This window comes from Pleurodeles waltl, chromosome 5 (assembly GCF_031143425.1).
Source record: "Pleurodeles waltl isolate 20211129_DDA chromosome 5, aPleWal1.hap1.20221129, whole genome shotgun sequence".
NCBI classification, from domain to species: Eukaryota; Metazoa; Chordata; class Amphibia; order Caudata; family Salamandridae; genus Pleurodeles; species Pleurodeles waltl.
In genome coordinates this window covers 77,231,574-77,255,976 of record NC_090444.1, presented here as the reverse complement: position 1 = coordinate 77,255,976, position 24,403 = coordinate 77,231,574, and the positions used below count along the sequence as shown (strand labels likewise).

General features: G+C 40.9%; 1 protein-coding gene across 1 annotated transcript in view; it reads left to right on the top strand.

The window, feature by feature from the left end:
* LOC138295371 (EMILIN-1-like) overlaps nt 1-24,199 on the top strand; it is a 120,246-nt gene extending 96,047 nt beyond the window's left edge. The window contains exons 3-9 of the mRNA XM_069233614.1: nt 1,387-1,607; nt 4,600-6,786; nt 7,980-8,096; nt 12,660-12,677; nt 13,946-13,963; nt 18,557-18,691; nt 21,417-24,199. Of these exons, the coding sequence (XP_069089715.1) occupies nt 1,387-1,607; nt 4,600-6,786; nt 7,980-8,096; nt 12,660-12,677; nt 13,946-13,963; nt 18,557-18,691; nt 21,417-21,745 (3,025 nt within the window). The 3' untranslated portion in view covers nt 21,746-24,199. The remainder of the gene's footprint in view (nt 1-1,386; nt 1,608-4,599; nt 6,787-7,979; nt 8,097-12,659; nt 12,678-13,945; nt 13,964-18,556; nt 18,692-21,416) is intronic.
* The last annotated feature ends 204 nt before the right edge of the window (nt 24,200-24,403 follow it).

Here is a 24,403-nt window from a genome sequence, read left to right as displayed (position 1 = left end):
TCATGTTAGGCCTGTGCCTAGAAAGGTTGGTAGGCCTGGGTAAGTCAGTCACATGTTGGGCTGTACCAGGAATGAGTGGAAGAGCAGGAACGAGTCAGTCATGTGATAGACGTCTGGTTGCTGAAGTCATTAGGGCTAAGCGGAGTCCGTCGCATGTTGGGTAGGTTGATAGAAAGGTCAATAGGGCTGGGAAAAGTCAGTGACATCAAAGGTAACCATGGCAGAATCAGTCATATGTGAGCACTGTGGCAGGAAAGGTACTTAGGGCCTGATTTAGAGTTTAGAGGTTACTCTGTCACAAAAGTGACTTATATCCCATGTGCCGTATTACGAGTCCATTATATCCTATGGAAGTTGTAATACGGTGGATGGGATAGCCGTCACGTTTGTGACAGAGTAACCCGTCCGCCAAACTCTAAATCCGGCCCCTAGTCCGGGAAGAGTCAGTAACGTTAGGCCGTGCCTCTGAAAGTCCACTTGGGCAGGCACAGTCAGTCACATGATAGGGACAGGGAAAGAGTCCATGAGATGACATTGATAGATCAATGATTCACTGTAAAAAGCCCCTGGACTGAGCCTCACACCAGCTTTGTGAAGTATTGGAAGCATTTTGTGAACCTGATTAAATCTGCGAAGTGCCTTTGAAGTGCGAGAGAAAAAATCTAAGAAAAAGTAGGGGTTAAGTGAAAAAAGATGCAAATCGAAGGGCAAAAATTGTCAACTTTGCCAATCCCACCAGTGAAATAAACTCTTGACCTACACTTACCTTGTACCCGGACTACTGGCAGAATATCCGAACCAAAAATATTGTGTGGACAGAATATTGTGTCAAAAATACTGAGGACCAAAAAATTTAGAATGGAAGCGCAAATAGGTAAGTATAGATCTCTTAACCCCGCATCTACATACCTTGAAGATCTATACATTGTCGAAGTACACATATAGTTACATATAGTAAAACTTTACTTAACTATAGAAAATTACCCTTACAATATTTTTGTCCTTGATATTCTTGACACAGTATTTTGTCCCATGATAATTTTGGTTCCAATATTGTCTCTAAACACCCTTTGAATCCTGATAGCCTTGCGACAAATCAGCATTTGTTATGGAATATGTTTTGTTATGCAATGTTGTGTTGTGTTGCTATTAGTCCTGCCTCGCAGTGCTTTCAGATTTTGGGTACCTTCACGGCCTGGTCTTGAGGATTCCAACACAGACTAGAACCTGTTTTCTGATTCTTTCATCTGGATCATGTGGTGGTCTCTTGTGCATGTTAGGTGTGTTTTCTTTGTAGAAGTTGTTGTTTGGTGTGTGTAGCTGGAGGTCTTTACCAAGTCCTAGTGAAAGTTCCCTTACATTTGTCATTCCTCCGTCTGTTTCCAGGTACCGTAACCTCATGAGGCCGCGGTACAAGGTGGCCTACAAAACGGTGACGGACATGGAGTGGAAGTGTTGCCACGGCTACTCCGGGGATGACTGCATGGAGGTCTCTGCCACCGGCATGATCACCACGACAAGACCACGGCCGAAGCCTGTCCGGCCCAACCTGCCCGGCTCCATCGGTGGCAGTGGCGGTAACACCCTGAGTGGCACGGGTGGAGAAGGTGAGGATATGGGTCCAGCGACTCGGGGGACGGAAGGGATGGTGAAGGAGGCCTGGTCCATTTCAATTTAAATGAGCTTGGGTGGGTAAAATTAGGGAAAGGAGCAGTGGACACCAATCACGATGGGTTATTAGGGATTTAAAGAAGGCAGTAAATGCAAGCTAACTATATATGTGTTAATTCTGATGACCGCTAAGAATTACTTCTCCAAGACTAGAGAATTGACACTATGGGTGTGTAGTGGTCAGTGAAAGCACAGGGACTTCTCTAGCACCCATCGTTACTTCCAACTACTTCCAACGTTTCACATTCTCTTCATCTCTGCTTCAAAACCTTTCCTTGTGCCATTCTCTTGTGATTTCTGTCTTTACCTGCCTCCTCTTCTTGTAACTTTTTTTCTCTACTAAACGTTACTCCTGTCTTTCTGCCCCTTCTGTTCTTTGGGTCTATGTCCAATCAAGGCCCTCTCATTGCAAGCCAGTGTTCATCACATTTCATCTGCTCTGGCTTTCTCTGCCTCACAGCCCCCTCTGCCTTGGGCACTGTTTCTAAAATATACCCATCTACCACCCTACAGACTTAAAACATTCTTATATAACAACTCATCTGGGCAGACCAGGGGGCAGGGCCTCTGCCATAAATAATGAATCCTTTTTGTGATGTTTTACTATCATGCATGTTTTGGGAATGTGCCCACATTGGTGTGAACAATATCCCCTCTCCACCCCACACCAAATGTCCTTGCTCCCGTCTCTGTAACCTACCCACTAAACTGTGCTATGTTCATTTTGCTTTGTAGCTAGGTTAAGAGAATGGACAGGGCCACTGGAATTATGCAGTTGTGCAGAAGTGGAATTTTTTGCATAATTATGGATCTCCCACGTTTGCCACATAATCCGTCATCTGCTGCATAATCTGCAGATTTTACAAACATTTTACAATTGTTTAATTGTTTTTAGCTCAATCGGTTCAAAAGTTTCTAAAAATGCAGCAACGCGTGTTGCTGCGCAGTGGAAGGCCCTTCACAAAGGTTGACCCGTCACCTTTCTCTTGCTTATGTTTGGGGGTTTAACTGGTACTTATGAGGTGCAACCTCTGCCCAGACAGAGTTAACACGTGTAAACATGAGAAATAATAAGGTAATATCAGAAAAAGTGGCACATTATGCCACATAATTTGGCTTTTCCTGCCACATAATTTGCTCATTCCGGCTGCATAATTTGTCCCTCTCCTTCTGCATACTTCCAGTGGGCCCTAGTATGGATATATCATATACCTACCTTGGCAGGGGTGGTGAAGTGGAGCCTGGTGGGAGGTAGATGTGGGGGCCTCAGAGCACAAATCCCACTTCTCTTTGGACAGGACAGGACCTACACCCCAGGTAGATGTTGTATGCATTACATTACGCAGCTCTGCTTGTGGTGAGTAAGGAGAGATGGAGGCCGTAGTTCTCACAAAGGGCCTCAGTTTTCAGAGATCTGTGGTCGTTCGTTGCCACCCGTCGTCAGTGTTACCAGGAGTATCCCTTAAAAATAAAGAATTACCAGGATAATCAATAATTCTGAGTCTGATTACCATAGAAATTCCCCATTTCCCTCCAAAGCCAAAGTATCCTGGTCAATAAAATTGATCCATGGTGTTCCTGTGGATCTTTTCATTTCTTGGAGGCCAGAAACTGTAATTACCAGGCAACTTGTAAAGAGGGCCTTAGGCTCATCTCTTGTATGGTCAGGACTGGGCCTAAGGCCTGTTGTCTGTGATCGCTCACCTCATGCGCATTAGGAGCCGCAGATCATATCCGAACACCTAAAGCTTAAAACAGACATCCATGCGGTCACACTGTGCAACTCTAAAGCTGTTTTTGATTAATACTGTGGTGTTGTGCAAGTTACCTACATTATAGGGCTTATGGTATTCATTTTTTAAACATTTTTGTCTGTGTTTATCCATATGTGTTTTTTGGCCATTTTATTTGTATCTATCCATATTTAATTTGTGTTTTGAGATTAAATGCAGTTGTAAAATGCTATATTTCTACATTTATTTAACTGATAAATATGCACTGATACTATGAAGTCTGTCACATTTTAGCAAATTAAGTGAAACACTGCATCAACAGGTAAATAATAGTAAAATATATGTTAACATATGCCTGCATTGTAGGGACTCCTATCCTGTTTTTAACTCCCCGTGATGTCTATCTGCTTAGCAGTTGGTCTGGAATTTGTGAAGGAGAGTCATTCACAAGGAGCACAATTTTCTTGATGTTTCCACTTTAAAGAAAATAGAAATAGAAGTAGATTGTTACTGTCTGTATTTATCTGTAGAAATCAGTAAAAAAGGAAACCTTGGAGCCTGAGCTATATATCATACATGATACACCTACACTTAGGGCGCCTGATTTAGATATTGGAGGCTAGGTTAGTCCATCACAATGGTGACGAATATCCCTTCCGCCGAAATCAACATTTTATAGAATATAATGGGATTTAGATTTCGGTGGACAGGATATCTGTCTCCATTGTGACAGAGTAACCCGTCCACCAATGTCAAAATCAGGCTCTTAGTTACAGACAGTTGCAAATACAGCATTCCCCTCCCTTTTCACACAGGCACCACTTTAGTTGAACCTGAAAGTCCTGCAAACTTTACACCAGAGTCTACCTTACCCAATCACATTACTTGAAACTTCTGCACTGCCATAGTTCAGAAAGCATAAATCAGTCTTCGGATTAGATTTTGCTATATGGCATCTTTAGAGGTTGTTGGAGCTCCCTGTTGAAGGGTTAGGTAGAATGTATGCTTCCCTGTCTGGCTGCTTTAAATAGCGTGAATGTAAATGAGATGGTAAAGTGTCCATCAGAGGTGAAGTATTACAAGCATGAGAATGTTGGCGGGGACTCTGAGCACTTTTACAACTGGGGCAATCATAAAGCAAAGAGCTGCTGCTTAAGTCTTTAACTGTATTCATTCTCCAACTTTCTCTCCCTAGGACAAAATGGGGACTCGGAGAAAGTCAAACAGCTGGAAGAGAAGGTGCAGAGCTTGACCAAGGACCTAAATGATCTCCAGTCAACACTGCAGGGAATGACGGAGAAGTTCAAACTTGAAATTCAGCAGACTGTAGAAACAACCCTCAACGGGAAGCAGCCTGCAGACGCAGCGGCCCACCCTGAGATGAAGGAGACCCTCAACGAACTCCAGCGGCGCCTGGAGCAGCTGGACAACCGCATCGCGGATCACGACGAAGAACTTGAAAACCTCAATAATGGCAAAACACAGCTGAGCGCTGACCCCAACATCAACCAGAAACTCATCGACCTGAGGGGGGACCTCCTGAGAGAAGTGGAGCGGAGAATGCAGCAATCGTGCTCGTCTTGTCTGTCCGAAGTGGAGGGCTTCCGTAAGCAACAGGAGGAGGACAGGGAGAGGATGCGCGCACTGGAGAAAATGATGACAACTATTGAGCAGAGAAACCGCGAATCCGTGCAGAACATCCACAGACATGTTACTGAGCTGACAACCCGCATACCAAAAGACTGCTGCTCGGAGGTGGAAAACCTCAAATCAAAACTAGGAGAGGTGGAGAAGACCGTTGACTCTGTGTTCAGCTCATATCATAACTTGAACGGGAAGCTGGAAAATGAGCTGAATGGAAATAACAAAGACCATGACCAGATCTTTAACAGCCGATTAGAAAACATAGAGGGCCGGATGAACACCACACAGAGGACACTAGAGGAACATTACTACCACTACCGGGATGATCTTCGTAAATACATTCAGGATGAGGTCAATATGTTGAGAGGTGAATTTGGAGACCGGGTCCAAGGCAATGAAGAAAAGATCAAAATCCTTCTTTCTGAGCTGGGTAACAACTCAGGATTTGAGGACTCTGTAGGCCAAACCATTTCCAATCTTGCCCTAGACATCAGTATCCTACAGAACAGCGTTGGGCAAAACAATGGAGCTCTAGACAAAGTTATCTTGGACATGAAAGACCTACGGAATCAGTTAAAGACTGCAGTTGACAACTGTACTGACATTTTCTCCTCTGGGAATTCTGAAATCACAGACATAATCATTGATCTAGAAAGGAGAGTAGAGGATAACGAGGGGCACATCCGGATCATCGTTCCTAGCATCCAGCTGTTGAACCTTTCTAGTGAGTCCTTGACGGACAGGGTAGACATCCTGGAGAAAGACGTGCTGAATATGCGGGCTGCTGTTGAATTGAATGGAGAATCCTTAATTAAAATGACGTTGGATATAAACAGCCTGGATGACCGCCTGACGTCTTCAATTAACACAGGAGTGCACACACATGATTCAACGCATAAGGACATGGTTCTCTACCATAATATAACCAATGGGAAGTTAGGGAAACTGGAGAACGACCTGAAGGCACTCACAACTATGATACAGTTCGACTATAAAAGCTGTGGGCAGGTTTGCTCGAATCTCCAGGAAGAGGTGGGAAAACTGAAAGAGGAGGTGCAAGAATGTAAACTGACATGTCAGCTTCTTCAGAAGAAAGCCGATGATGATAAGGCCATCATTGAGTCAAACAAACCCCTCGATGGGTTTAGTGTCTTTGGGGGAACATCTAATATTGACTTGAAATCCATGCAGGGAGAACTGTCAGATGTCATAGTGACCTTCAGTTCCCTCAACGACACTATTAAAGACTTACAAGAGACCGTGGGAAAGCATCAGACTGACATTCATGACCTAGGAACCACCAAGGATAAAATAATAACAGAGATCAACAAAATCCAGCAAGAGGTGACAGAGCATATCGGGGAGAGTGAGGAGAAGTTCATCACCGTCAACAAGGAGATCGAGCGATTCAGTTCAACGGTGCTCGTTGAGTCTGAAGACTGCAGGCGATCTACTGGTGGAATGGAGGAGAGGTTGTCAAAACTCGAAAATGTCTGCGACAAGCTTGACACAGTCTCTGGAAGCCTGAAGACAATCAAAGAAGGATTGAACAAACATGTCTCCAGCCTCTGGAACTGCATCCATGAGGTGAACAACACAGTGAAGACTCACGGGGCCTGGTTTGAGAAACTCCACAACACCCAACTGAACGGCATTAACAAGCGGCTCAACACGTTGAACAGTTCTGTCCTCGTCTTGAGTTCTGAGTTCCAGAACTTCACAGTACAGGATTTCATGGGTATGAGATTTCCTTTTTCTGTACATCTCCATGTGTCTTATGAGTATATTGTCTACCATACTTTCACAAAGCTATCACTTTAATCTCACAAATCTCAGAGTGACTCTGAGAAAGGCATAACCTCTCACTACACAGGTGAAGTTTATGAATGTATCAACTTATGTGAAAGATCATTTATGCAGCATAATCATAAAAAGTACCTCTGGTCACAAATTGCTTCTTAAAGGAAAGTACAGAATACTGCAATGGCCAAATTAAGGCAAGACCAGCACTGCCCTCCCTGAAATCTGATGATTTACATTGACCAAGGTTTACTTATTTACACTGAGGTGCTGAGCTCCTTGTAGCGGTCATTGCTCTTTTGCAGCAACAAAATTGATATTTGCATTTTATCAAACGTTTTTGGGTGTGTACATTTATTTACAAAACCACACTGATATTTGGACTTTTGGCAATGTTATCTGTTGCTGGCTCTGAAAAAGATCTGAGCTTGAAGCACAGGACAACAATTTGATCAAAATGTCTTTTTTGAGAATCTTGTACTTGTAGAGGAAGACTAGGGCCCTGTGGGGAATGGATCCGTTATCTACGCCGAGCTCCCACTGTAAGTGGGTTACTTGCTTGGGTATGTTTACATGTCCCAAAAACATAGCTCATGTGAGAAGAGTGTATTGTGTTTCAAAGGATAGGCCCAAGACTAGTGCTTCCTGAAGGCTAGGGAAGCCATAGGGCGTCACCAAGTGATGTCACCAAATTACGACAAACATCTGGTAAAGGACCTATATTGGGAGCACTCCTGATGAAACACTGTGGCTAAAGAATTGAAAACTCTTGCACTTTCCTGCCTCTGTCTGCTAGCACAGGATCCATTCTGTCAGTTTTAAGTAAATCCCTCTGTTCTTTGGTTTGGGGTGTAGGCAGAAAGTCAGATATTACTTTCTATTTTCAGAAGAAATACAGAACAATGTGCAGAATGTAGCTGGGCAGCTCAATAGATCTCTGTCCTCACTATCTGCTTGTTTCACAGAATGCAAAAAAACACACACCCAAAATACTCATGAATTCTTTTCTATAAACAGACTAGGATCATGCTTGCATTAACTTTAATCCTTGAGAGTGCAATGCATTAATGTGCAATGAGGTTGGGTACTTTCATCACAAAATTCAAGCCTCCATTTGTCATCTATTTTAAGGACCACCAGGTCTTCCTGGTCCACCAGGCCCACCTGGGAAGCAAGGTGTTCAAGGCCCTCCAGGGCCTCAGGGACCTGCTGGAAAAGATGGAGCCATTGGACCAGTGGGCCCACCAGGTATGTGAATAACACAAGTGAATCAACATATTTTGACTCTAATTTAACAAAGTAATCTTCTTCTATTTGTGGCCCAATGCACTGCTGCTATACAGACGTTCCTGAAGATCAAGAAACTGACAATATATGTACAGGAAAAAAATAAGACAATAGACAATTTTCTATGAGCCGAAGAGTTGATCATGCTATATCAGCATATGTGGGTTTTTTGACCATAGGCCAGTGTAAACTTTCAGAAAAAAAGTTGCCTATGCTCCTGTAACTGATTTAAATAATAAGTGGGTGTTTGAATCAATTAATATATGTGAGGAGAACATGAAAAATGTGTGGATCAAATCCTTGTATACATCAGATAAGTAACACCTGGGCGGTACTATGAGTTACAATGCTACAAGACAGTCCTGCAATTGGTAAACAGGAAGTGTAATTCTCTTGAGTTTCATTACAGCAGCACAGAAGATATTGAATCAAACTTTCATTCATTCACTTTGCTTGCCCATTTTGCTGCGAAAAATAGCTAAAAGAAAGAGCTTGTTCAACTCTCAATGACTTACAAAGAGCTCTCCAAAAATGCAGAAGATATTGAGTACCTCTATTAGAAATAATGGTAATTCACAGTGACTAAAATATTAGTTAAAGCATTGGACCATTTCTTCAGCAGCAGAGAAAAATAGGCTATCTTTGAAAAAGTGTATACTACAAGCATTATTACACAATATAATTTTTAAAGTCGAAGATCTATTATAAATTGTAGCAATCGTATGCAAAGTTTCAGTACCCACTGGCAGCAGGTTAGAATGTAACAATTTATGTTGAGCACAAGTATGATAGGCAAGAACAAAATATTGTAAAATTAAATCAAACATATTCTGAACTCCTCTATAACTGGAAATGACAAAAGCATGAAATATTCTCAATACATCCAACCATAGTTCTGCAGTCAGCACAGAGATAACTTTTTATTTAAAATACAATCCATTTAATCAAACTAAAGGAGTCTCTAGATAACTATAGTTCCTTTGCACCTACTAGTTCTTGATCTATCTTAACCTTGTCTAAAATAGACTGAACTATTCCATTCGCACATTGAGAGACAGTTTCAAGCTAGTCATAAATAAGTAATGACTCACATAACAATGACTTAAAGTGATCACAAAAAATGTATTTCAACCAGGCTTATAAGTAAGAAGAATGAAAAATGCCCATGTAGCTTGACAACTATTCCTGCACTGAAGATTTTGCAGACACTGCAAATTTAGGTGAACAGTTCAAAGTTCATGTGGTTCACTAGTGCCCATCAAAATATGCCTCTATTCTGTACAAGCCATTGTCACGGCTAAAGCTTTCTCTAGGAACTGAGCAGTTATATTCAAACTTTGACAAAGGACAGGATTTACTTACCCATCATATTCTTGGTCTTGTAAAGCACCTGTCTCATTGGTTCTTTCTGAGGCACCCATTTCCTCAATATACATCCTTGAAGTATTAGGATGGCATAAGAAGTGATTGAACAAAAATCTGTTTGAGAGTGTATTAAACCATCTTTTAGTTCAATCATCCCAGGAAAACCTCTCTGATATTTTATTTTTCCAAAATACAGGTGATGTCACTGGTTATCTCTGAATAAAAATGAACATTTGCAATGTTAAGGATACTTTTTCACTATGACATTAGTAAGTGAAGGCAAGTCCCCAATAGCTGAAACCTTTTAGGAATCCCTAAAACAAAACCAGAAACATTCCAACTCCTAAAGACTCAACCTTTTCCTTCTCAGTCTCACACTTCTCGGGTTTGTAAGACACATGATGTCACTGAAGTATTGATAGCACCAAGCTCAGATGTTCTCCAAAAGGCTTTGAAAAATCTAGATTATCATCCAGATAGACCAATAAAGACTGATTAATTGTACAAGAAACTATTGGATCCATACAATTCTAAAAAATTGTCAGGAGCATTGAAAAACCTAGATAGCAGTATACAATTCGTTCATACACAACTGATAATGAGCACTTTACTAATCAAGTTTAGTAAAGTCTTCCATGGACTGACTCTAATACGACTTTTATAAGCAGCTAAGATTATCCATCTTTGACCAGGCTTAAACCTCTGTAATCAGTAATAGGTCAATAGTCTTGATCTTTCTTTGGAGCAAAAAAGGAAGGTGAAGGTGGCCTTGGAAGTTTTGAAGATGGTACAATTAAATAAATTTGCCTACTCTCCTACAAATAAGCCTTCTGTATCCCTTCTCTTTTTCTGTTAAGAAATAAATGCATGGAGAAAACTCACAGTGCTGCAGTGGCAATGAAGTTAGATTAATCACTATTAAATTGGATATGGAATCCTTTATTTCGTCACTGAGTGACTAATAACTTCCTAAATCATAACAAACTGACTATGAGTATGACCATGACATAAATGCGATGAAATTACATTGTTCGAGTAGACCAACTGACATATGTATTAAGTCACTTTCACCAAGGAACTCCAAAAAATTACAACATAATTAATAGAAGCAATAATGAAAAGAGATGACACTTCATTGTGCTCTTCAAATGAGATTTGCAGTGGAAAAGAGGCCTCTTGTGTCAGAGCTGTTGTTAATGGTGAGCCCTTAACAGTTTGTATGACAGGAGTCTTCTTACCTTTATTAGGTACATTATTCTAAGCGAACAAGTCTTGATCAATGAATATTCCCCAGGTGCCTCTATCCACAACTTCAGAGGTATTAAGAACTGTTCCTTCTATTGTTCTCATAGCAATCGGTAGAAGTGTTATAAACTGAACATACAATATAAGAAAGTCAAAGTGCTCCTGTGTTCTTCTCTTTCTTAAGAGATGATTGGGTTCTTCCTACATTTTTCTTAGTGAGTTTAACAAAGGCGTAGATCCAATGTCCATCATCCCCAGAGTATAGACACAGCCCAGCCTTTTGCTGGTATAGCTTTTTCTTTTCTTTTAAAGATACCATACTGTCCCTAGTAGAATTGACTCTTCTTGATGCAAAGGGTCCATTGATACATCTGATCAACCAGGCGAAATAAAATATAAGATAAATTAGAATCGCTTTGTTTGGGACTTCTTTCCATTCAGCAGTCTTGTCTGGGTTCCTACAGCACCTAATCAATGTATTCATGAAACAAAATAGAAAGCTGACTTGTCAATAATTTCTTCTTTTAAACCACTTCAAAAAAGTGTCATCTGAGTTCTTTTAAAATAGATAGTTTCAATACTAACTGACAAAAAAAAACAAATCAAATAAGTCAACACATCCATTCCATCTCACCAACTACTGTCCAATGCTTCCTTTGCATAATACCACAAGTTAGAAGATTTAAACATCTTCTTAAATGTTAGCTGCAAAGTATCATATGTCTCCAAGCAAGTATCTAAATTTGTTACTAAAGGAGTCTGACAAGTCAATTCAGATTCAGTGAGGAAACCAATTGAGTAACCAATCTCACCTTTGACTAAACTGTGCAGTGAGAAAGGCAAAAGCCCCATAATAGAATCAAAAGTTCTCTTAAATTTTCTGGGAACCTCAGATAGAAATATCCGGGCAGACCACAATCTTGGACAGTATTTAAGTTGTGTACTTGCCCCTTCTCTATAACTCATGGATTGGTTGAGCACACCAAGAAGATACCCAAGTTTTCATTATCTCCCTAGTTCTAATGTTTGCAATCCGATTGCAGCTTTCTCCCCTGACATTGGGTGAGGTTTGCAGAACACCCCTCAGTGTGACCGTGCACGCAAAAACACAAGTGCAGTTTAGGCAGCAAAGAACCTTACCCTTGGTCTGAGCTTAGCATCCAGCAACGTGCAGCCTAAGGTGAGCGCGGGGCACCCTGTACTGTCCTGAATGTTTGCAGTCTATGCTATTCTCACAGAATAGATGTAACACAAACCCATTCAGGCAGTTGAAGTGATTTAATAGCATGGTGTGACAGCATTCTGCAATAAAAGGGATTGTGGGATATGGTGGTGTGATGAAATATTCTTCTGATAAAGAGGTGAAGGGTGGCTGGGACTTATGGGAACAATGTGGTGTTGTATCTTTTTCTGTTTTGATAGTATGGTCTGCTTTTGTGATGATACAATCTTGTAATCTTATGAATTTGCGATGATATGGTCTTGTGATTTGATGTTCTTTGTGACATGGCCTGTGTGGTGTGGGGTATTGTTATGGACTGCTAAATTGATGATATGAGATACTCCTGTGATGATACATTTTCAGATGTGATTGTTAGGGCTTGTGAAGATATGGTCCTGTGATTTGATGGTTTTGAGATGACAGGATCTTGGGGTGTGATAGTATTGTGGTGTGCTGGTATGTCTTTGATGCTCTTGTGATCCTATTGTGTAACTTTCAATGGTATTTTCATTTGATCATGTTGAGATGGGATGATGCTGTGTAGTTAAGGTTCATGTGATATGGTCATTGTGCTGATATAGTCATGCAGTTTGGATAGAGAAGTATTTGTAGATAATTGTGTTGAATCGTGTCTTTAATGTGATTTTTTAAAGTCTTCACGATTTTATTATTTCTCCCTCTCTTCTTCGTAGGTCTACGTGGTGAGACAGGTAAGTCCTTGCCTAACTTTATCTTTAAATACTTGTTCTGTGCCTTGCAACCCAATTTGCCTTAGAAACATTAGACACCTCTTCGGAGGCCCCTCTTCGGAAGCAGACAAGAAATGTAGCAAAGATCACTATTTTTAATGGGTGTACTGGCCGAAAAGAGTGGCACTCACAAACTATAGATTTGTGGAAAGCAACATTTATATTGGAATTAAAAGGATTTCATTCAAACATATGAGCTAAAGTTAAGACAGTACTATAGCACAGGTTTCAGAACATCCTAGCCAGATATTTAGAGTTAGAACATGGCAGAACAAAAATGGCAGAGTGGTGGGGGCGATTTACTCGACATATTCTTTATGGAAATCGTGATTGTAGTGCAAATACCACTTTGAATCAAGCATGTCTTGTGACACAATTTCACCGTGTAAAGACCTATGATAACTGCAAAGTACTGTAGCACGCGTGATCATTGTACAAGGTTACTTCTGTTGTTCTAAATACCACAATAATAATGTAATTACTGTACACAGATGTTATTGGCCCATGGTTTAGTACTGGAATCTAAATAAGCTTGGCATGTTGATCTAAAATCTTATAAACCCCCAACATACTCCTCAGTGGAAGGTCAGGAAAAATGCTTCTAATTTCTGAATTAAGTGGTAAATTCAGAGGGGGGTCCACTTTCAGATATTCCACCATTAAATTAGCATGAACTGAAGCTCGCTAGAAATGTAGAAAGAAAATCACATTGTCATGACTTACAACACCCTGCGTGAGACCATACGGGCATCCTTCAGTGCTAGATAACTCTTCCAAGCTCTAGAGAGATTTTGGAGCTGTTAGAGTTCTTTTTGTCACTCATGAATGGATCACATTAACTTTCTGTGAGTATCAAATACGCTACAGTAATATGTCTGTAATGAGCTACTGAAAAAAATCAAATCCACATTTCAGTGACATTTTCTTTTCTCCATAACAAGGAACTGATCTAGAGGAGGTGGAATTTCCTGTACCCCATCCTGTGATTAGGTCTCCTCCCCTGGGTTCTCCTTTAGATTTAGCAATTGCTCAAGAAATCAGAAGGTTTCCATGATCAACCAGCAGCAAACCAGTAAATGCTGAGTTATGTTTGACTTGCTTGGTTGCATACAGATAATATAACAATGCAGTGCCTCTCTCTACTGAAAAGCACAGTATTGACTAGAAGATTTCTAACGAGGAGCATTGCATTTTAAGTCGTTAACTCTTGTTTTTTCGTTCTCCAACAGGTATGCGAGGAGAGCAAGGTAAGTCCCATGTTTTGTTCATTTATAATTGTCCTTTGCTCCATTCAGGAGCCATGGTGCATTTTAGGCAGCTGCCTAAAGACACAAGAACAAATCACCCCAAGAGGGCACCAGATTGCAAGAAATGGCCTCAAAATGGCCTTCTTATGAGATGGCAAGAAATATCCAAACATTAATATTTGAACTTGACTGAGCACCACATGTGGTCACCATCACAATAATATATGCAATATACAGCTCAAGATGTTGGGCATCTAGCACCTGAGAACAAAATAATTTTGAAGAAAGTATACAAGATCCTGCCACTGTGTTAGCAGCCACTCTTGGGTGTTGTGATGGCAGCCCTCACTGCCCAATACAGGTGTCATAAATGATCAAAATGTCTTTGGTTAGGCTATAATTACTTCCTCGAAGCAGAATGTAAGGGTTGCACGCCCGTAGTTCACATAGAGCTGAGTATTGCCTCCATCATTCCCATGTATAGTGCACTTGCCCTTCATGAACACTTCATAATTCTTCTCTGTTGCCCAATTGTGATTTGTCATATCATAAATAAGATTGACCGGAGAAATGGTAGTGGTCTTCACCACCTGTTTGATGACCATGGGGGTTATTACAACTTTGGAGGAGGTGTTAATCCGTCCCAAAAGTCATGGTAAAGTGATGGATATACCACCAGCCGTATTACGAGTCCATTATATCCTATGGAACTCGTAATACGGCTGGTGGTATATCTGTCACATTTGGGACGGATTAACACCTCCTCCAAAGTTGTAATAACCCCCCATGTTTCACACTTGCTTCATACTTGGTTCACACTTGAAATGCTTGTGGATAACACAGTGAAGAAGTCTCCTATGATACAGTCTTTTCCATGCTCTGTGATCAAGCCCTTGATGTGCTTTATCGTGAGATATAGCAGTTAGAATGGACTTTAACAGAGCATGGATGTCATTTGAAGGTAACTAGGATTTGCAATGGCTTCCCCACGTAGCGGTTTAAAACCCATCTGGACTGCGTGGCAATTTATATAATTTAATAAACTGACTACCAATCTCTTAAAGATGGTTTAGAGATGGGTTAAAAAGTATAATCCTTCACATCAGTGGTAATTCCTCCAGAGGAGAACTTGCTGGTGGAATCACTAGCTGTAGAGGAAGTTACATAAACTCTGGCATTCGGTGGATTATGACATCAAACTGTTCTAAATCCGGCCTTAATTAGACCTTTAGTTTTTCGAAGCTTTGTTAGCTGATTGCTTGTCTCTATTTTGCAGCGGGACCTATTCTAGATTCTCATTCAGTGCGTTATTCCAACATCTAGTGGCTGGATCCCGAATCTTTCTTAAAAAAACAAAGTTTTATTTTTGGGTGACAACCATAGGTGGAGCTAGCATAATGATATCAATTGTAAACTCATAATCCCACAGTGTGTGACCACCATTTTGAGATAATTTGTTTTGCTAGTCAGTCGCTCCTTCTGTATTCAGGAAAAACATTATTAAAACATTATTGTCAACTTCGGAAGCCGGTTGGCACCAGAAAATTGTATACTGGAGACTGGAGATTAGGATCAATTTTTCAATCATAGGAAGTCCAGATCCCATGGATGCACTGTTTTCTCTGTTTACTTCAACTTTATGTTGAGGATTTTGTTGACAAGAGGACACCTCTTGGGTTCATCCTGGTTTGCCTTTGAACGTTTGCATCAATGGATAAGCACATTGTGTGCAATTTATTGTATTGTTAGCTCCAGCCACTGCTGGTCCTGTTCATCCAAGAGTTTAGAAAAAGTATGGGGCATCCTCACAGGTCCCTCTGTAGATCAAGATGTGTATAGCATCAGTCTCATTCAAAATAGCTCCAGCACGAAAGAGATCACAGAATGCAGAAGCTGCAGCTGGATGCTGCGGGTAAAAAGTGGAGCCTTGCACACTATGCGGAGAAGCCACTTGTTCATCCATGCTCCATAAATCTACCCTAGCTCGTACAGAATGCAGCACGCAGCTCCTAGAGACAATACCTACATTTCAATAAGTGTCCCAAGCTTTAGTGGAGCTTCACTGGGAGTACAAATGAAATGAAAACAACCCAACTTCATGCTAAGGGTTCCAAAATACCAGAATCCCTATACAGCTCTGACTACAGAGCTAACCACAAAAACAACCAAAAAAAGCCAAAACAAACTATACATATACAGCAAAGAGACAATTAATACATTGTATTAATTAATACATTAAATATATATACTTTATCTAATGAAGCGATAGAAAAATAGAAAAACTTACAGAGAAAACACAGTCAAAACACCCCCTTTACTAAAGCAATAAAAAAATTCACAATCATACAGGCTCAATCACGCTCTAAAAACAAACCAGAATACACCAAGATAGGTCGAGAACAACAATTTCCTCCTAGTAATGTTTGATCAAAGATACAAATTGCGACTCATATATAGAAACAGAAAACAGTTTTTCTTTTATGTGTTGATATATTGTCTCTTAAGTCAGTCTCCTTTGTGGCAGTGATGACACAAATCCGATCCAAAGTCTTGGTCCCGGTGTGGAAGTGCCGACGTACGTTTCGGTGAAGAGTGATTGGAAAACTGTCGCAGCTCCATAATGGATATGACAAATGTTAATTGGGATGTCTCATGATGAGAGAACTTGAGCTAAGCCTCAGTACATTCCCTTTATTATTGCTGGGGTCCCACATGTAATTTTCAGGATAAAATAGACACGTTGAAAGAAAGAAATTCAACCGCGAGGGAAAACTGTATTAGCCTCACCAAATGACGGTCACTTGGGTGATCCTTACAATTGGGCAATATTCTCAGTCGGTTCTGCAAATACGATACTGTCAAGTATCGGAAAAGGTCATCTTGGGCTAATTCTCCCATCAACTTCACTGGGAGTAGCCACTGGATACTACAGAAACAGCAAGCAGATGAATAAGCACTGACACTCAGGAGTCATATGGGATCCATCTATACTTTATGTCCAAATGTAAATGGTTGAATCTTATTAACAAACACATTTTGTGGTACATAAAGTAGTGGTACATACTACGGTAGAACTACTCGTGCTGCAAAATGCAGTTCACAAGCCTCCGGCCGGACATCTACTGCCTCCACCCCTTGTATATTTTGCGTACAGAGATCTCCACCAAGGGGGTGGGGATCGCCGTGCACGTCTGTACGTTTTTATACTAAATGTGGGTTGGACAAGGAGGAGTGTCTGGATAATGGGGAATATATGCTTCTAAATTAAAGGGTTTAGGAAAATTTAAGGAGGGGTTTAGAGAAGGACATGCAATTACAAACAGACACACCCAAAAGAGTTAGATCATTTCTATTAAAAAACTACACTTCTAAAGCCTTTATTGCAGCCCTAAAAGTGTTGGGATAGGTGTAAACCCAGCCTTGGAGTAAATCAAGCACCATGCATGGTCACTCACAGGTACTACATGCAACACGTCCTTGGAAAACAAGGGAGGCAGGGAACTAAAACAAAACGCTATAGGAACTAATGTTAAATAGATTAAATGATTTATATTATTATTAAATTAGTCCCAGAATATATATAATTATGAATTAATAATTTTAAACTGTAATAATTAAATACAAAATAAAAAAAACTTTATTAACAATGGTGACATATTTTTAATTGATTAAGCTCATAGCTTTGTACAAAACTTACTAAATATTAAGTGAAAATGAAAATATATGTGAGCATTTCAGTTGATTAGTTCTTAGTTAAATATTTAATTTAATTTACATGTATACCTTACATTAAAATATGTTATTATGTTTTTTAAAGATGATTAAACGTAATAACTGTCCTTATTCTTTCCCCTATGGAGATCGCAGCCTTAGTGGCAGAGATTTCCATCAATGGGGCAAAGTTTCTAGTACTAAATCTACACTTAAAATTCTATTGTATGACATTACACCCCCTGATTTGCAGGAGTGAACTCCTGTACGTCTACACTGAGGTGTAAATGTAATTTGGAAATGGCGAATAGCTGAAAAGTATAGAGTTACATTTAGGTGTAGTAGTAAATGTATACTTGACTAAATGTACATTGGTATATTTAACTTTTTCTAAGTAGACCGCAATGTATTCTCAAACAAAGTCCAGATCCACAACCTGTTGATAGAATAATAGACACCAGATGAATTTAGAAGAGTTTAATGCTCAAAACTATTGTTACAGGTAAGTAGCTCATTTGTTATGAGTCAGAATTTATTAACATTTTGTAGCCACAAGTCATAAAGCCAAGATTTCAAGAAGGGTGTAATGGCACTTTCTGTGATGATATGAGAGGCACTGGGAGGTCAAAGACCATGAAATGTTATTGAAGAGAATCATATCCTGTGATGTCTTAGGGGATTAAAGAGCATGTGATTCCACCTTCAATGCCCCTATGATTTCAATGAAATGACTGCTTCCCTTGAGCTGAATTATTTAATACACCAGATCTCTGAGAGAGTTGGCCAATGTGTAAAGATGGTGCACTGTTAAACCCCTCCATTTACTGGCCCACTAAGCTCTAAACATGAACGTAACGCATCCTTTTTCTGTCCAACCAACAGGCCTGATCGGCGAGGCAGCGAGCGTTCCCCGCGTATCCTTCAGTGCAGCCCTCACCTACCCTCAGGTGGACCCTGGAACAGTTGTATTCGATAAAGTGCTTGTTAATGACGGCAGCTACTATGACCCCTACACTGGTGAGTGAGAATAATGCATGCACCTTTGTCTCCCTTACTTCTAAACACATGCACTGTTATTAGATTTTAACTCATATCCAACTGCAGGGAACAAATGTAAAAAGTCAGATTCATTGCATAGACATATATTTGCACTAGATCAGTGGCTCCCAACCTTTTGACTTCCTGGGACCTTCACTTTATGAATATTGGAACCTGGGACCCCCACTGAATCATTATTGGAATCCGGGGACCCCCACTGAGTCATTACTGAATGCTGGGGACCTACTCTGTTAATATTATTTAATTTTATAAGCAGTCGCGGACCCCCTGAGGAGGCTTTGCGGACCCCCAGGGGTCCCCGGACCACAGGTTGCGAACCACTAAACTAGATGGCAGACTGATACGAGCCAATGTAGAAGATAGGGTCCCGGTAGCAGAAAAATTTAAATTGTATCAGGAACATTAATTGAATAAATGAAATTCATGTAATTGCGAAAATGAAGAGAGAGGGAAAATGCAGAAATATTGTTTTGTGTATTTTCGGATTGTATAAACATTTTTTGATTTGTTTAAATCTCAATAATCCTGTATTTACATTGAAAAAAAGTTAATCTTTAACCAACAATTGGACTGAAAGACCAGTTAGCATAAATGACATTTTCCTACTTGAGAAGGTAACCGAGTATCACTGAAAAACTGTTCCAATAAAGCCTATTTTATCTGGATCTGCAAGTGCTAAATTGCTCCTGAGTGGGCCATCTAGTTTGTCCCACTCTGTTCCTTCCTCTGCTAAACTGGAGTTGTCACGAAGCAGAAGAAAGCTCTATGTGAACCTGAATGGTAGCTTTATATTTAGCATGGAAAAAGATAAGGATATAAGTTTGTGAACCCACAGACCATAAGCACAAATCTATAAAAACTTTTAATTAAAAAAATATATATTACATCTACAAAAAGTATTGAAAGGCTTGAGAAAACAGAGTGAAGTTTGTACATTTTCTAACTACAAAGTGTATTTGCAGATTCAGAAATATGTTAGTATTTTCAGCTTAAAAAAAAAAAATATTGATTTATTGACATGTTAGTTGAATAGCATCATTTGTCATGGCCCGTCACACCCCATGCCCTCTGTCACCTTCTCAACTACACAGATACAGTGAACTATTTGAAGAGCTCTATTACAGCCTAGAAGCCCCCTGCACTTGTAAGAAAGAATCCTGTACTTTTAAGAAACCGTATATAAAAATAAACACCACAAAGGATGCAATGGATTCTAGATTCACAAGTTGTGCATTGTTAACCCATCTAAAGGATGCAACCGTGAAACACGCTTCCTAAAAATGAATATTTTGTTTTGAGAGTCAACCTTAGGAGGTGGCTCTGTGACTACTGATGACACTGATTCTGAATCCATAATGCCTCAGTACATGGCTATCATTTTCAAATTGCTGTTTGTCCACCATTGGGTTAGATGCACACTTTCAGAATTCAAAAGATAAAGTTTTGGGTATTTTTGGGAAGTTCAACTGGAGCCAGAATCTGTTTCCAGGTCAGAGTCAAAACAACAGCAAGAAAGAGGCAATCACAGTTAGCCAAGACTATACTCTATGAATTCCTGGATATCAAAAATGTGGGGCAATATTGAAGATAGTTAACTTTGGCCACATCATTTGCTGCAGGCTCCCTCACCACAAGTGCATTGTGTACCCTCGTCCGCGACCCCCACTTGGACCCTCCCACAGTCTTGCTTGTGTCATGCTGTCCGTGGACTGGGCCTAGCTGTGCCTGACCCTGCCTCCTCTCCACCCTCCCATGCAAACCACAACTCATGCACCAAATGCTGCATTAGTTACAATAAATAGGAGGACCTCGCACTTCATCTTTACGTGTCAACTCACACACAAAACAGATGTGTCCACAGTAGTGTCTTTCATAATATAATATAATAATATAATAATTAGATAATGTCATGTCACTAGTGAGTGATGGATTGCTCAGTAGGTGTGAGACATGAAATAGTGGTGACATAGAAATGTGTCTTTTATGATATACATCCAAAATAAAAGATTTTTAGCAGGCATTTTTTTCTGTACCCAACCGCTAGAGGCAGAACAATCCACATCATGGGTACCTAAAATAGTCTGCAAGATTTTTGTTAGAGGTAAATACCTTGCGGCAAATTTAAGAAAAGGGGTGCATCATGTCATAATGCGGCACTTTTCTTGCGTCCCATTGCGCCCCCCCAACACCACCATGTGTGCGCCATATTTCTGATACGGCACACCATGGCGCACGTTAGGAAATTAGCATCATAAATTTTGACACGAGTTTGGCACTTTGCAGGATTAACGCCAAAAATACTGGCGCTAATCCTGCAAAGTGACTATAGGCCCATAGAAAACAATGGGGCCTCATTTTAACTCCTGCCTTAGGTAGGCATTAAAAATGACGCTAGAAATGGCGCAGTGGATTCTTGTAGGTTTAACTGCACCATTTTTCTGGGTTTCCTAACGCCGGAACGACCCCCTTACATACATTATGTCTGGTGCAGGCATAATGTGGCTCAATGGGTTTACAAAGTGGCGCAGCAATTTTTGCCTTGAGCCACATTAGCGTCATAAAAAAATTACACTAATGTGGCACAAGGAGGTGCTAGTCCTTCTTAAATTTGGGTCTTTGTTTCTGAGCTCTTTGTGTTAATGCTGCCATTTTTATTTCATGACTTTTGTTTTTTTACCCTCAGGTATTTTCACTGCACCTTACGATGGCCGTTACTTCATCAGCGCGATCCTGACGGGTCACAAGAACGAGAAGGTGGAAGCGGTGCTCTCCAAGTCTAACGTTGCCATCGCCCGGGTGGACTCTGCTGGCTATCAGCCCGAGGGCCTCGAGTACAAGCCGATGGTGGAGAACAAGCCCAACACCGGCTCCCTTGGCATCTTCAACATCATCCTGCCCTTGAAGGTGGGGGACACGGTCTGCGTGGACCTGGTGATGGGCAAGCTAGCACACTCCGACGAGCCGCTGACCGTCTTTAGCGCCATCCTACTGTACGAAGGAGCAGAGGAGTAGAACGGGAACTGTTTGTACTCCGGCCTCCCTCTGACTATCTATTTAATTATTTTTTTCTATGTGCCTGCTGGAGATATCGTGGAGTACCAAACTCTTTTTAACTGAGGTGAAATGGAGAGGGAAGGGAGGCGGGGCTAGGAAGGAAGGACACTCTACTGTGGATGAACTTTCTAAGATTTTCGTCGACTGTGTGAAGCTTGTCTTTGGCTATGAGAGGAGTGATCACCAATGCTTTCCACTGCTTGAAAACGACACTGGACCTCTTTAGAGGTGCAGCATTCATCCACACTGTCTACCCTTCTGCTCAGTAAGAGCACACCGTAAAAAGTTGCCAAACTTTCTCACTGCCAACACTCTTGGGCGCAGCACCCCAATGGCCTGGCACTTTGAGACAAGATGTTCTGATCCAACCATAGGCAAGGAGGACATTGCATGGCCTGTGTGCCTAATGGCACATTAGCTATCTCACCCCAGTGCTCACATCTGAACATAGTCTTATTCCTATGTAAATGTGGATCGAATGGTGTTCGCCTGCTGGGGCCTCTTGAGTCTTTGGTTGAGCAGTGTAGTCTTCCAGTTGTCCTTTCAGATGTGTCCAGCAGGGGGAGGTCACTGTCTTTGCACTTCCTGTGTCGCTGACACTCATGATGCACACAGCGCATGCCAGAGTTTCCGCATTGGGGTTGACCACAAATTTACAGAAGTACATAAATGTTTGTCTTAATACAACGGGTGGTGACAGTACTCTTTGCACCATCACGTTTGGAGTACGGGGCACTCCGCATACGCCTCAGCGGGTCCATTTACAAGTGCAAACAACATAACTTTTTTTAAATAAAAAGCTATTTTCTGGTATGCTTACACTGAAAGGGAGTGGCAGACTAGTGTCACGTGGTATCACTGTGAAAAGGGGGGGAATGTTGCACCTATATCAGTGTCTGCTGTGCTGGTGTGCTGTAGGAATGATTTGAAAGGCAGCACCTTTGAATCGGAGCAGTGATTTTCAGAATACACACCGAGCAGGCCGAAATCATGCTCCAGGGCCAGGTTGGGGCAAAGGCCTTCAGATTTACAAGTGTGCCTTATCAATTCTATATTTTGAATTTCAAGATAGACTTGGGCAGGATATAGGGCCACTCTAGCTTGCAAACATATTTCATATGGCAGGGTGCAAGTTGTGGTGAGAGAGGGAGAAGCACTTATTGAGCACCTAAACCTGTATCCCACAGTGTGGTTTTGGTGTGTTGCCTCAGTGGCAGTAAGTGAAAAGTATGGTATGGTATGACTGAACTGTAATTTACACTGTCAAAGAAGATAAAATATGTGACCAACTCAGCAATGCAAAAAGGCTAGGAGACAATATCTCATCAAGGGACTGCACTGCAGTTCATTCAGACATGGCAGTAGAGCGCATAGACACCACTCTCTGCTCATCCAGAGAAGAGACAAGGGATTTGGAAATTGCAAGAATATTTTAAAAATCCTAATTAAATCAAAATTTGAAATTCATGATTATATGAAATACAAATGGTCACCTTCTATTGCAGCTCTCAATACATGAACCTGCATTCTCTCCAAATTTTAGCAGGTGAGCATAATGTTACAGGACGATATAAATATGTGTGAAGGATTGAACAATTCTGTAAGCAGGGTGCTCTATAATTGTATAACACACATATGACATGTTTACCTTCCTTGCTAAGTTAAAAAGTAACCAAGAGGCCATTATCATCTCTGTAATGGCACTGGCAAGCTTAGGAAAATATGGCAAATTGTGTCTGAGATATTCCCTGTGACTTGAAGCAGTACCTCAAGGATTGCTGTCAAATCCGTCATTCATGGTTCATTCGTGTGTCGCTGCTAGCTTACCTATAGACCAGTCAGCCACTCTGTTGTGTATGTCAGCATCGTGTCACCACCGGTGTACATGCCTTAACCCTCACCAAGAGTGCTTCACTGTATTAGTGGATCCATATCCTTGCCCCAAGTTCTGACCTGCCTTGATCCCTGGTAGAGTCAACGTTTTATACCCAAAATGTGATCTTCCCCTTTGTTTCGGTTATGCCGCAACAAAGGGTTTTAGAGGTTTTATAAGGTAATTTCACTTGTAAAACCGATTTGAATTTATAGTCAGGACTTGAACCCAAAAGGATGTCACCATACTGCTTGCACAACTTCCACTAACCACTCTGCCTGCTGGAGAAGCAGGGGCCCTGGAAGTCTAGATGCATACTTTCCTTGCATTGTCCAAACTCATGGCTTATCATGATAGCTCCATGGGCCATATGTTGCATGCCCAATGTACACCATAATGCGATGCACACATGTACCAGGCATGCATTGCAAACACAGCAATGGTGAATACCCAGGGACACGTCTCCTCATTTGTTGTTCATTCCTGCATTGTTAAAAATATTCCTAAATAAAAATATCACCTCTTTTTTTTTTAGAAAACCTTGTTTGTCTGTTTTTTTTTTACATAGCCTCATCTCATATTGCACAGAGCATCATCTGCATTGGACTAGGGATGAAGCTGTAGCATCAGAAATAACAATTCACCTCGCGGATGACTGCAACTTCCACCATTAAGCCGCCAGTGGGAATGCAGACTGAATTGCAGGTGACTGGTGGTAAAACCCTGATCCAACTTGGCCAAAG